This window comes from Talpa europaea (genome assembly GCF_964194135.1).
Source record: "Talpa europaea genome assembly, chromosome: X".
Classification (NCBI taxonomy): Eukaryota; Metazoa; Chordata; class Mammalia; order Eulipotyphla; family Talpidae; genus Talpa; species Talpa europaea.
This window is the reverse complement of record NC_140081.1, coordinates 26,097,981-26,112,053: the sequence shown is the minus strand read 5'-3', so window position 1 is coordinate 26,112,053 and position 14,073 is coordinate 26,097,981. Positions and strand designations below refer to the sequence as shown.

Genomic DNA, 14,073 nt, shown 5'->3' with positions numbered 1-14,073 from the left:
TGTAATATTTAATTTTGAAAATAAACCAACATACTTTTGGTGATCGCGGGTCTGGCGAACGAGCAAACAGTTCATCTTCAGGCAACTGAACACTTGAAGAAACAGATTCGCATGGACGTGTACCATTGTAGATATGGAATTTGCAATGAGGATTTAAGGCCATGGAAAGAAGTTCTAGAAGTGGAAACCAGTCCTGGGACAACTTGGCCACACACAGCTCCACCAGGCGATGAGTATTGTTGATAATACACCTCTGTTATATAAGGGGGGAAAGGTGAATTTTAAGATCAAAATATTGCAACTCCAAAGAGAAATATCTTCCCATTAATTATGTATTAGTAATAATTTTCCCGTTCCACCATACTGGTCATTTCAATTATGTGTAATCTCACTAAAACTAAGATCAAACTGACATCAAAAAAGACAAATCAGCATTTCTCTACTTATTTATGTATTGCCTACTTTCAAAAGTCATTTGTACTGACATCAAAAAAGAGAAATCAGCATTTACTCTACTTATTTATATAATACCTACTTTCAAAAGACATTTGCAATGGTTCACAAAATAATGCAGGTTCTGCTCTATATCCACAGACAAGATGCAAACTAAAACTATCATTGTTTTCTCTTTGGAGTATGTACACTAGAGACAGCAATTCTAAAATCTGAATAATGTATCAATTGTTATCAATTGTTATCAAAGCCTCAATGCATAAGTCTGACACAACTTTTGAAAGTTTCCATTTCTAAATTTAGTTTTGCTTGCTAAATCAGACAATGTTGGAATTTTATACTATAATTACATTTGCAAAATGGCTCATGGTACACAGAAATATCTACTTCACAATCTATGACCATTTTCATAATATAAACTAGGAACTGAGACTTGAAATAATGATAAAATTTTGTCAATCTAGTCTGTACATTTTCTACATTCCAGATCTCTGGAATATGACTGTATCTTAAAATCAAAGTCTAACATATATTCTTAGACTGAATGTTTGGAAGATTTATTTGCTTCTGCCAGTCATTTGAGATCACCAACAACCTGAGACCACTTTAATTTCTCCATCTGAGGATTTTTGGGTATCACATGTATAATTTGAATTCAGACTAAAACACTGAATACTGGCATTTCATTTAAATTTTCAGTAAATTTATTTTCTTTCTCACTCTATCAGATGCCAAGACATGCATATTTCTTTGCTGTCTCTCTCTGTGAAAACTGTATTTCTCTGCATTAACCCTGGGTGTTTTTCTTTGCAGTAATTAAGACAGTGGTGATCTTCACAAATTAGAGCATTGTATTTTCAATAAAAAGTGGTGAGACTTGTCTAAGGTCAAAAGAATCCAGGAAACAGATTAAACCAAAATTTTCTAACTCAAAATTTCATACTCATTCTAAATGGTTGTTCTGCTTTCAATAGAAACTATACATTATAAAGATTAAGGTTTCTCATTTTCAGACCCTTTATAGATCAAATATTACCAAATATACATTTTATAAATAGTTATGAAAACATTCCTAGGCATCACTATATAAATCTGATGTTTTAAAAGTAAATGCAAGACTTACATGAATTTCAAACTTCCAGCCACTCACTGCTTCATCTGTAAGTATCTTAGTGAATGATATTGTTAGCCCATCTCGAAAAAATCGCTGACATGCTTCACTTTTAACGTCAAGACCTAAGTAGAGAGGAGAAAAATTAATATAAACAAAATATTTCTCTGGTTGTTTTTTTTTTTTTTTAGAGGCATGCTTTATTTATTTGTTTGCTGGTTTGTTTTGTTTTTGTTTATACATGCACTGGGTACAGTCAGAAGCACGGGAGGGTGAGAGAATTCACCAGAGCCAGAGCAGGGAGCAGAGCAGGCAGAAGGACCGAAGTACACTGCTGAGGGGAGCAGTGGGCGGCAGGAGAGGTCTGCGCGCCATGTGGGACCCTCCTCCGGTGGCCGGGGAGCAGCCGGGGATTGAACCGGTGCCGCAGAGGCCGCAGGCAGCTTCGCAACCCAGCGCTCAACCGCTGCGCCACCGGGGAGGCCCTCTCTGGTTGTTTTACAATGTCCAACTGTATGATTAAAAGGTAGCAAGTAATTGTAAACGATTTGCTGACTGCAACCAAATGCAGACTACCTTTGGAAAAAAAAATTCAAAGTATTACCACAAAAGGTCAAAAAAGGTAAACAATACTGCAAGTTATTATGGAAGTTTTTATGTGTCAAAAAAGGTAACCGATACAGAAACAAAAATAATCTTCAAAAATTTTTAAAATAGGGCCTCCCCTAGTGGCACAGCAGTTTAGTGCTGGGCTGCGAAGCTGCCCACAGCCTCTGCAGCACTGGTTCGATCCCTGGCCGCTGGCGAGAGTCCCACATGGCGCGCAGACCTCTCCTGCCGCAACCGCTGCTCTCCTCAGCAGTGTTATTTCATCAGTCTGCCTGTTCTGTTCCATGCTTTGGTGAATTCTCTCACCCTCCCACGCTTCTGATTGTACCCAGTGCTTGTATAAATAAATAAATATTAAAAAAATATTTTTAAAATATATAACTATATAAAAATACACTGATGTCAAATAATAGTAAGACAAACTGAAAATATTTCAGGGGCCTCCCTGGTGGCCTAGGGGTTAAGTCTCAAGAGCTACCACAGTGACAGCCCACCTCAACAGTTCAATACCCAACCAGGGAGCTAGTCCACATGGCCAAGCAGACCTCTTCTGTTTCGCCTACTGCTGTTCCCCTTAGCAGTGCATTTCAGTAGATTTGCCTGTTTTTCTCCTCACTCTGTGTCTGGTTGACTCCTCTCATTTCTACCCCCTACCTCCAACCTCTGGCCTACAATCCAGTTCTTCTAATGCAAAAATAAAATCTTATTTAAAAAATCAAATTAAAAGAAAATATTTCAAGTTATGACACTGTACCTTAAAAAATGTTTATAGGGAATCCAAATAATTCACACTTTATTCTGAAAATAAACCTTAAAATCGTGTTTTAGAGTTTTGGTTGCAAATAACTCATTTCACAGCAATATCCCTATACTTTTTTTTTAAGTTTGAATGCACTTCATGTTTAGACAACCTACAAGACATGTTTTCTTTAAGCAATGCCTCCACTCCAAATAAATGAAAGTCAAAATAAGTAAGAGTTCAAGATAACATCAGCCTCTTTTGTCTTTCCTGGTGTTCTGTGGTTAAATACCAGCAGATAATAACAAGTGATAGGTACAAAATAACTGTCAAATTTGGTAACAATTTTCCACTCCTAAAACACCCTTAAAGAAAAATATACATGGGGTCAAATCATCCTCATGGTAGTCCAGCTAGAGAAACCATACCATTTGGATTAATGTTTTCACCAATAAAAAACTATAGTTTTTGAAATTAGCAACAATGTGCTTTTATTGGTGCAGTCACCAATAAAAGGTTTTACTCTCTCTGATTTCTCTGTGAGTTTGCCTTTAGGAGATTTTTCATGCAATCGTTGATGTACTTCCTGTTGGAGATCTCCCAGCTCTTGTAGATGGTAGAGAACATCTCATCATGGGTGATAAAGTCCCGATACAATCATCATGGCAGAAGCAGCACTAACTAAGCAGAAGCCTCGAGCTTGGAACTTGGAGCTACTGTGGTGAGCTGGAGTGGCGGGGATTGGGCAAAAAGCCCTTATATACACTATTCAATTTAAGTGTCTCATCAAGTATGATAAGTTGCCTTTACTTCCTATTAGTCTCTTTTATTGCCTCAGCATCTGTTTTTTTACATTTTTGCTTAATTTCATCTAATTTTAGGAAGAAAACAGAACCACGTGCACCCAACATAAAGCTCTTAAATTCTGATAAAAAGGAAAGTTATTCAATTTGTATAATTATTCGATTTTCATTTTACAAAAGAGATGGTTTTACCTATCACTGGATAGTCAAAATACCTCAGATGAGCCTAGCACAGAAGTCCTCAAAATAATTTGTTGAATTGATGTATAAATGAACTAAAAAACTTTTAGAATAATTAAAATCTAATAATGCAATTTCATAGTTTATTGGATGGATTTTTACAAGATTAACAAGGTATAACCACACATTCTTTAAAAAAAGAAGGGATAGGGATAGTTTACTAACAAAGGTTATTTCACCCCTGCTATGGAGTGAGATAGAATTAAGCAAGGTACTAAATATATTAATTTTTATAGTAATTTCAATAGTGATCTATTCATAGTTACCCAATATAAGAAAATGGAACTGTTACTACCATTTATTTTTATCTCCAATGCCTTAAAAATGAATATAGAATATTATAATAGCTGTCTTTTGCTAAGAGAAATCAACTGTACCTCAAATACATGGAAGTTGCTGGCGGGGAAGGGAGAATAATTGCAACATTAAGCTTTTATTTCTAGACAAAGGAGTAAAAAACACCGTATTCCTTTTAATTGGCTTATTTGTTAAAAACAACAACAACAAAACACAGGCTCTTTCAAGTCTTTATCTTAAAAAAAAAAAAATTTCAACCCTTTTCTGTATATTGAAAAATAACAAACATCTAAGCTAAATAAGTTTACTTGAAATGTGGATACACACAAATTTCACATGTAAATTCAGAGCTCATAAACATCCAAGGAAATGTGTCCAAGGATATGCATGAACCCTTTAACTCTAGGTATATTTTGTAAGCCATAGCAAGAACATTTAGTAAAATGTTGCATCCCATGATTATATAGTGTTTATAACAGGTAAAAAAACAAAGTCCTCAGGGATGAAATGAAAATGTATGTACTGGCATAGATTATGGAAAGCACAACAGTTTAGTCTATACTTACCTTTTTTACTAAGATCAATAGCAGCTTCTAAAAGTACTTCTAATTCCCCTTTCGGCAAAACTGGAACCACCCATCGAGGCCTAAAAGATTTAATAAAATAAAAAAATGCTTACTGGTTATACAATAAAAGAGGAACTTAAGTGAGTTACTTATTATAATCACTTACCTCACTATAAAAATATTAAAATAGCATTGAAATATTAAAACACATTTGACAGACTTTTATGAGACTAAGCACCATCTGTTGTCTCTACAAACAGAACTTTTTAAACTGTTAAAAGATATAGCAACAACAAAAAAAAAGATATAGCAACGAGGGGGAAATTATTCTTAATAATAATATAAAACAACTGTAGTAATCAAGTGTCAATTAAAAGAATACTTAATGTTAGCGCTCATAGAAAAGCTCTCTTTCAGGATTCAGATTAGAGAAGGCATTATGATGACCCCCTTAGATGTGTTCAATTTTTTCACAAAGAAGAAAAATTTAGGTGGCAACTGAATGGTTTCTGCCTCAATTCGTCAGCTTTTCCTGAAGCCCTGGTCTCCAAATCTCTGTGCCTTCACAGGAACAAGAGGGTAAACTGCCATGGTGGTACTTTCTCTAGTCCCTAAGGCAGCCTAATGTTTTCCCAGCTCTTCCCTCTTTGCCATCATCCAACTTATCTACTGCTCAAAAAACATCTATTTTAGTAAAAAGTATTCCAATACCAGGTAATCTACTAGAAACAAGTATCTACTAGCTTTATCAGATTTACATAAAAAATTTCTATTTCTTTTTCCCTCAGTATTTGCTAATATGTGACTTCATCCTCCACAAGTATACGACACTAACAACCATCAAGTACCAGATAAAAGTCAAAAAGCAACAGTACTACAAACTTTTGCTATGACATCTCTGCTACAAAGATTGGTCAGGGATATTACAAACAACTTCTTAACCTTTTTGTTTGACTGTAATTCACATGTTTACTGTTAATCACATTTGATTCTTCTTTCAAATATACCATTAAAAACAATGTCTCAAATATAAATTTATTAACAGGAAAAATATTCAATATAAATTAAGAAAGAAAAACAAGTTAACAAACAATGCATAAGAGCTTGTATTGGAAAAATAGCAAACGCAAAAAATAATCTGGAATTACGTACTCTCAACACTTGATGGTAATTTTTGTTGGGGATATACATACATAAGGCGGAAATTATAGAGAAATTTTACTGACAAATTATTTTACTTTTTTCTTTACTAAGTTGTATTGTTTCCTATTGCAAGAACATTGGTTTACAACACTGTATATGATTTATGTCACCATACCACACCCACTATTAGCTCTACCACAGTCCACTGGTTTCCCCTCCACTCCACACTGGTAGTCTCAATTTGACATAATTCAGTTCCATATTTAACAATGCATATTTATATAATCAAAATTTAAAAAACACACACAAAGGATTTCCGTTTGTATTTCCCTTACCATTATATACATGATAGTGTTGTTACAGGGCAACCCCAATGTGAAATGGATTGGCCTGACTGTGGGTCCTCACCCATGCACTTAAAAGGGACTTATAGTAAGACTTAACTGCAGGCACACACAAAAAGGTTAATACAGGGTTTATATACAGCCTCCCTAGTGGAGCATGGGTTAAAGACATAGCACCATCAAGCTTCATCAGCCACTGCAGTATGAGTTCGATCCCTGGCCAGGGAGCTGACCCACATGGTGCAGCAGACCTTCCCTGTCTCGCCTGCTGCTCCCCTCAGCAGTGTATTTCAGTATTTCAGTAGATCTGTCTGTTCTGCCCCCCTCTCTTTCTGGTGAATCCTTACCCCTGCCCCTGGTCTACACCCCAGTTCTGTATGCATTAAACCAATCTTTAAAAAGAAAAAAAGGGGTTTATTTACAAAAAGGGGAAATGAAGAAAGGACTAACTTGGGAGAAAGAAAGAGATAAATTGGTGAATGTGTCCTACCATTTTTGCTGAGTGGGGACATCAAGAGCACGCTAAAAGCCAGCAAAAATCCAAGGACCCCCAAGGCCCACACATCTGCTAATATACCAAGCCTGGTTGCTTAACTCCACCCTCAGTTCCCAGCATTCCTCCTTTCAGTGGTGATGACATTATGGGATTTGTAATCCTTGGTGTCTTGGATTTCTTTGGTCTGGGTAGGGGTGGGGTCCATAAAACCTGTTTGAGTAGTCTGTTCAGGACATCCTTGACCCCCAACAAAATGACTTTTAGAAAGTGAAATGTAACAAGAAAACTTAGTGAGGCAAGTGCCTATAAAAATATACGTTTCCCTTTTATTTTTGGATGGTGGAGAGGGATGTTTCACCTTTCCCTAGCCCTCACTTGAGCCCACAGCCTGGTGAAGACCAAAGTCATGTGGGGTTCCTTGAAATGTTATTCCCAAATCTTCTTAAACCTCTTTTTTCCCTGCACACAAGATTAAACTTTCACTCTCTGGGTGTCTTCCTTCAAGTAATCAGTGTGTATTAATGGTGGTGGTGTGGTAAGGGGGAATATGTTTGTACTAGAAGTATGAAAAATTATGCTTTGAACTGTGCCAACATGAAGATCAAGAGAAATAAATAGCTAAGACTGTTAAATACCTCAGACTAGTCAACAGTTCACAAGGGGCAGGCTCTGAGGAACTCAATCTCCTTATGACCTGAAACCCTCAGGGCCATCCAAAAATTTTTAAAGTCATGCAGCAGCAACCTAGCAATCAACAAATCAGTAAGAAAAAAATCCTCATAAACTAAACAGGGAAATCAAACATACATTTCTACTTCAGAAACACATTAGCTAGGGCTATCATTATTAATCTGAGAACTTAATTGACACTTTTACTTTCATCTTTTAAGTCCATTAAGAATGATAGCTTACAAAGTACTTGGCAATGAATAAGATGTTAAGGCTATTAAGGAAGCAATGTGGCTCATGTGATATTTCTGTCTCTGCTTTCTCTTTTCTTACCCACTACGAATCACATTCCTGAGAAACTCATTTGTTTTTCTCTGTATTACACAAACTAAAAAACAAAACTATACAAAACAAATCAGCTCACCTATTGATCATGTCATCCAACTTAGCCAGATCAGTATGTGGAAATGCAGGTTCCTCATCTTCAAGTTGTGGTGGAGCATCACCTTGACCTTGTTCATCAGGGGGAGTTGCCGGGGAGTTTTCATTGGAAGAATCAGGCGATGAAGTCTTAATTAAAAATTAAATATTCTAGATTTAGGTTTCTATAAAATATATGAAACATTCAAACACCAACACAGATTAGGGGAAAGTAATGTAAAATTTTAAAAGAGATATGAACATTGTTTTGGGAAGTCTCTGTGCTAATGTACTTTAAAATAATTTTATTTATTCCTCCTACAGCCTAAAAACATATTCTGCTGTCATTTAATAGATGAAAAAATAAACTCAAGACAAAAGTTATTGGCTCAAGGTCAAACAGCTCAAACTTTGTGGTCAGGATCTGAATCGTGGTCTAATTCTAAAGTATGTGTTCTTGTGCTCGCTTCGGCAGCACATATACTAAAGTATGTGTTCTTAACCTCTCTCTGCTTACATTTGCCATAAAATGAGCCCTGGCATGATAGAAATTATTGTACAAATGTGAAATGCACATTTTATAAATTAATATTTCTGATATAACTTTTTAATTTGAAGAGGATATAATTTTTTTGTAATTTCCCTAGTCTCAAACTATTACCCAAACAATTATTTAAAATTTCATAATTGTGGTTTCTAAATAAGTCCTGTCAACTAATAAAGCTACTTTTTTTCCCTCTAACAATTCTTTTTTACTTAGCATACCTTTCTCTCAATCACTTTAGCTATGCATAATATTTTCACAACTGAGGGAATTTTTATGATCCTTGTTCTTAATTTAGAAACTGGAGTTATTTTCTTTTCCAAATTAACTATAAATTTTAAGGTTTTTTAAGATTTATTAATGTATACAAAAACTGGGGCACAGGCCAGAGGTGCGGGGGATAAGAGGATTCACCAGAGAACAGGGGGATCTACTGAAATACACTGCTGAGGGGAGCAGCGGGAAGACAGGAGAGGTCTTCTGCACCATTTGGGTAGCTCTCTGGCTGGGGATCGAACTCATGCTGCAGTGGCTGCAGATAGCCTCATAGGTTGCGTCTTAACCCCTTGCGCCATCAGGGAAGCCCCTAAATTTTAAGCTTTTATTCAAGTTTTCTACCCACTGCAGGCTGATGGCCCTTTTAGAAGACTCCCCTCTCCCTATCATTTTTTTGTTTGTTTGTTTAAAGATTGATTGATTGATTGATTGATTTATACATACGAGCACTGCGGAAGGGTGAGAGAATTCACCACAGCCAGAGGGGAGAGCAGAGCAGGCAGAGGGACGAAGTACGCTGCTGAGGGGAGTAGTGGGTGGCAAGAGAGGTCTACGTGCCATGTGGGACTCTCGCCCGGCGGCCGGGGATCGAACTGGCGCTGCAGAGGCTGCAAGCAGCTTCGCAACCCAGCACTCAACCACTGCGACACCGGGGAAGCCCCTATCTTTTTAGCACCGGTTAAACAATTGTATAACAGAGATGTATAAGATGCTCAATAGAAGTTTCTGTGTTTGAAATTTGTAACATATATATATATATATATTTTTAAATCCTTCCCCGGTAGATATGTATTATATATACACGCTCCTATAAAACATAAAAGACTAAAATAATGGCAACCTATAAGTCCAACATAACAAAAAGGCTAATTTTCAAAAACTACATTTTCAGTTATTTTTTACAATCTTTATTCTATGAGCCAAAAAAATTTTGTCTCTGGATATTCAGTAAGATGAGGACTATACCTGCTGTAGTCTATGTCATTTCTGGTTCAACATTTGAATATTTTTTCCTAAATCATTCAGATTCTTTTTGTGAAAGTTGGCCACATATAATAAATGAATTAAAATTAAGGGACAGTTTGCTATTTTACAATTTTGGGGGTAAGGTATTGTTTATTAAAAGTATCAGAAAACTAGAACTGACTTAAGCAGTACATCCTGTTCTCACTCTGCCTTACATTTTTGTTTATAATGTAAATGTTAGGTCTGCATCTTTTGCCCTGTAAAATAATCTGGTTGAAGATTTTCCATTTCTCCCACTATTTTCTTCCTCCCTTCTACTAAGGAACTGTTCTCTCTTTACTTTCATCAACATAAAATATGCTTTTCCTCATTTTTAAGTCTGTTCTCAAATCTCCAACTGTTCAAATTCTATTCATTGCTTAAGAATCTTAAGACTCTTTCGTTGCTACAATTCTAATGATTATGTAAGCTAGACCCAATACTGTGTAAGCCAAGAAACTGTAATCTAGAGAACTACTGACCTGCTCGACACTTTGTATTTTACAATTTTTATTACCAACATAAACAGAACGCTAATGAATCTTTCTATATGTAGATCTTGGTGCTGCGTTTCACATGGATTCTGGAAATATAATTATTATAACAGTATAAACAATCTCTTTTAAGGTTACTGACACCTATATTGCCAAATTCCATTCCAGAGTATTTGCACCTACCAGCAGTAACACATAGAGTTCTCATTCCCACAGTGCCTTTGCCAAGGCTGTCGCTTTTATCATGAGTTTTACTACTTACTAGTACCTGCAATTCTCTCCTATAGGAACACATTTTTAAAAATAGCATGTTATGTAAAATATCTGATTGATTTTAGAAATCCCCTTTATGCCAACATGTAAAAAGGATGTGCCAAAAATGAACCTTAAGTTGAGCATTGATTGTTATGATTGTTTTTTTCTTGGTCCAATAGTGTCAAATCTTGTGAAATTACTGAAATCCTAACATTGAAATGTAGAGAAAAAGTAAAGTGTGGGGAACTCTACAAATAGTTAAGAATACAGTGTTTTGTTCCTTTGTTGTTTTAATTTGCTGTCATCTTCAAAAATGTAGACAAGAACAGAATGTTGAATATGACAAACTCAAGAGCTCTAAGAATTGTATCAGCTACGTTTAAAGTATAGGTTTAATTTTTTCCTATTGTCAGGCAAGTTGCTAACAATACAAAAGTTAAGAGTTCAAGCACAATGCATTTATAAAATAGGAAAGAGAGAGAAGATACCTGAACTCTAAACTACCAGCTCCCAGTTTAAAAATAGAAATCTTTGGCATCCAACACAAACCTCTGACTATGGATAAAGAAACCTGAATACTGACTAACAAATCTATGAAACAAGAAAGGCTTAATGAATCTGTCCAAGACCTGTGGCGATAAACTTATTTCAAGTGTTTATTTCATGCTTAAAGGTAGAAACCAGACAGGGAAAGGAATGACATAGAAACATTTACTTGGAAAAATTTAAAACCTAACTTGCCTACTTTTCTAAAATTACAGAGAAGCAAAAGATAGGGGAAGGGGAGAAAAAAGAGGGAGAAGGAGAAAGCAGCTCTTCTCTATATCATACCTGTGAGAGATTACCTACTCTATAATAACTAGACAAAAACGAATCCAAATGACTATATAATATTTTTGTCTAAAACGAACGCATACAGAGTTCTAGATAAACATACTACTGAATGAAGCTGCATGTTTGTGATTCACATGCATGTAACTTAGCCATAAATTCAACTCTTAGCACGATTTCACAAACTTATCACAAGTTTTAATATGTGTGTTATTTGGTATACTATTTCCCAATATAAAATTGTATGGCTTTAAAATGGAGGCTGTGGGCCTCCCTGGTAGCTCAAGGGATTAAGCACCGCACTACGAAGCAATCCACAGCCTCTGCAGCACGAGTTCGATCCCTGGCTGGCCAGGGAGAAACCCATATGGCGAGGCAGACCTCTCCTGTCTCGCCTGCTGCTCCCCTCAGCAGTGTATTTCAGTCAATCTGCCTGTTCTGTTCCCCACTGTCTCTGGTGGAGTCTCTCACCCCCTGCATCTCTGGCCTATACTCCAGCTCTTGTATGCATAAATAAATCTTTTTAAAAGAATAAAAAAATAAAAAGGAGGCTGAAAATCAACTATTCCTATTTCAAGAAATGAGAAAAAGAACAGTTAAATAAATGCAAAGTAAAAGAACAAAGAACTATGAATAACAGCAAACAAGTTGAGGGTTGCATAAGAATGAATGCCAGAAGTTGATCTGGGGGAAGTTTCAATGAAATAGTTAAATCCCTAGGAAAGAGTGATCAGGAGATAGAACACATTATGAGCAGTGTCAAAATAAAAGAGGGGTATTACCATAAACCCAAAAACATTAAAAATGATACTATAGACAACTTTACCTCAAATAAATCTGACCAAAGTAGACATGGCCAAATTCCTCAAAAAAAAAAAAAAAAAAAAAACCCACAACTTACAAAGACATAGACACCAAGAAATTCTCATATTAAAAGAAAGCTGGATCTATAAATCCTTTCCACAATAAAACACCTATCTAAATTTTACCAGTAAACTCTTCCAAATAATTAATAACAAAAATCTTACACTAATTCATCCAGAGAATAAAGGAAATTACTATATGAGTTTTGAGGTTGGCAAATCTTGATACCAAAATCTACTTTAAGTTCTTCGTAAACATTACTTCACTTGATCCTCTTAACAATCGTATATTATCTTTATTTTATAGATGAAAAATAGACCTAGAGATTAAATAATTTACCAGTTATAAAGCAAGCATGATGCAAAGCTGAAATCTGAACACAAGCAATATGACTTGAGTCTATGTTCCATCCACTGAATGATTTAATGCTTTGCTCCCGAATTGACAAAGTGCTAAAATATTTATGACTGACAGTATGACACCAAAAAACAGGACTATATACTCAAGCATCATTATCTACAATGTTTTAGCTTTCTTGTTACTGTGAGACCTGCTTATTTTTCTGAAAAATTACAGTAACAGTCTTATGGCTACTTCACACAGGTTATTCCAACATACTCCATGCTTCATCATTTAGTCCCTGCGGCAGTGGTTTAACTAATATATTAAAGGTCGTACCTGATTCTGTTGGAGGGGGGGCTGAGACTGTCCATCGGGAGCCTGGCCCTGGTTGTCATTCCCTCCTACTGGAGAGCCACGAGTCGTGGCTGTCATACTCGACACAGGGCAAATCTTTGCAATTTTGTCTGCTTATGTAGTTGTCTTGAGGAAAGAAATTATAGTCCACTTATAGAAGATGAAGTACCAGCATTTGTCAGTCTTAAAAAGCTCCAATTCAAGAATAAGCCATCTTGCAGAGACCATTGCATAACCTGAAAGAAAAAAAGTACATTTCTTTTAGATATTAAAAACATGAATTGAAGAGACTGTTCAAATTTATTATTACCAGTGAATCTCATCAGGACAACATAGCTATATAAATCAGAGGGCAAACAGAAAAGCTGAAATGTCATTAACACAATATTCAAGTTAATAAACTGTAACTCTATACCAGATATTCCATCAAAAAAAAAAAAATCATGATAGCCTTATTATTTAGTGTTTCAGTTTTGTCCTTAGATTCCAAAGACATGATTAAGGCATTTACTAGCTGTCTTTTATTATTATTTATTCATTTATGCATACAAGAACTGGGATTCAGGTGGGGGGGGGGCGGGGAAAGGATTCACCAGAGACAGAGTGGGGCACAGAACAGGCGGAATGACTGATATACACTGCTGAGGGGAGCAGCGGGTAAGCCAGGAGAGGTCTGCTGCACCATATGGGTTACCTCCCTGGCTGGGGTTTGAACACCTGCTGCAGCTTCATAGTGCTGAGACTTATCCCCTTGTGCCACCAGGGCGGCCCTTTAGCCATCTTTGTTATTAAATTGTGGAATGCAAATGTTGTATTCAATTTACTAACAGCTTAAATACACTGTAAAAATGTGTATACTCAACACAAATCAGTCAATAAAATATTTTTAAACACATTTCAGGAAGGACTGTACAACTAACATTTATCACTGGTACTACAGCATTACAAGTGGCTTTAATAGAAACTTCAAAACTTTGGAGGAATTTTTCTTCAGAGGGGGTTCAATCAATATACTGACACCCCACTATAACATTATTTGTCAGATGACCGTGACTTTCCACTTTTGGCAAGGTTTTGGCCACAAAAACTCCCAGAGTCATGCATGAGAGGACTACATACCACTAATGTTTAACAATGGAATTCTTTGCCACCTGAGGAGCAAAGAGGAATGCCAACAAATTGTTAATTCTACATTCATTAGACCAATGGACCTCACCC

General features: G+C 36.1%; 1 protein-coding gene across 4 annotated transcripts in view; it reads right to left on the bottom strand.

The window, feature by feature from the left end:
• Positions 1-12,933, bottom strand: part of USP9X (ubiquitin specific peptidase 9 X-linked) — a gene marked incomplete at both ends in the record, with an annotated part of 89,626 nt that extends 76,693 nt beyond the window's left edge. For all 4 annotated transcript variants that reach the window (XM_084258625.1, XM_084258627.1, XM_084258626.1 and 1 more), the window contains 5 exons: positions 35-253; positions 1,577-1,689; positions 4,819-4,898; positions 7,895-8,040; positions 12,838-12,933. In XM_084258625.1, coding sequence (XP_084114751.1) covers positions 35-253; positions 1,577-1,689; positions 4,819-4,898; positions 7,895-8,040; positions 12,838-12,933 — 654 coding nt within the window. The remainder of the gene's footprint in view (positions 1-34; positions 254-1,576; positions 1,690-4,818; positions 4,899-7,894; positions 8,041-12,837) is intronic.
• Between the last annotated feature and the right edge of the window lie 1,140 nt (positions 12,934-14,073).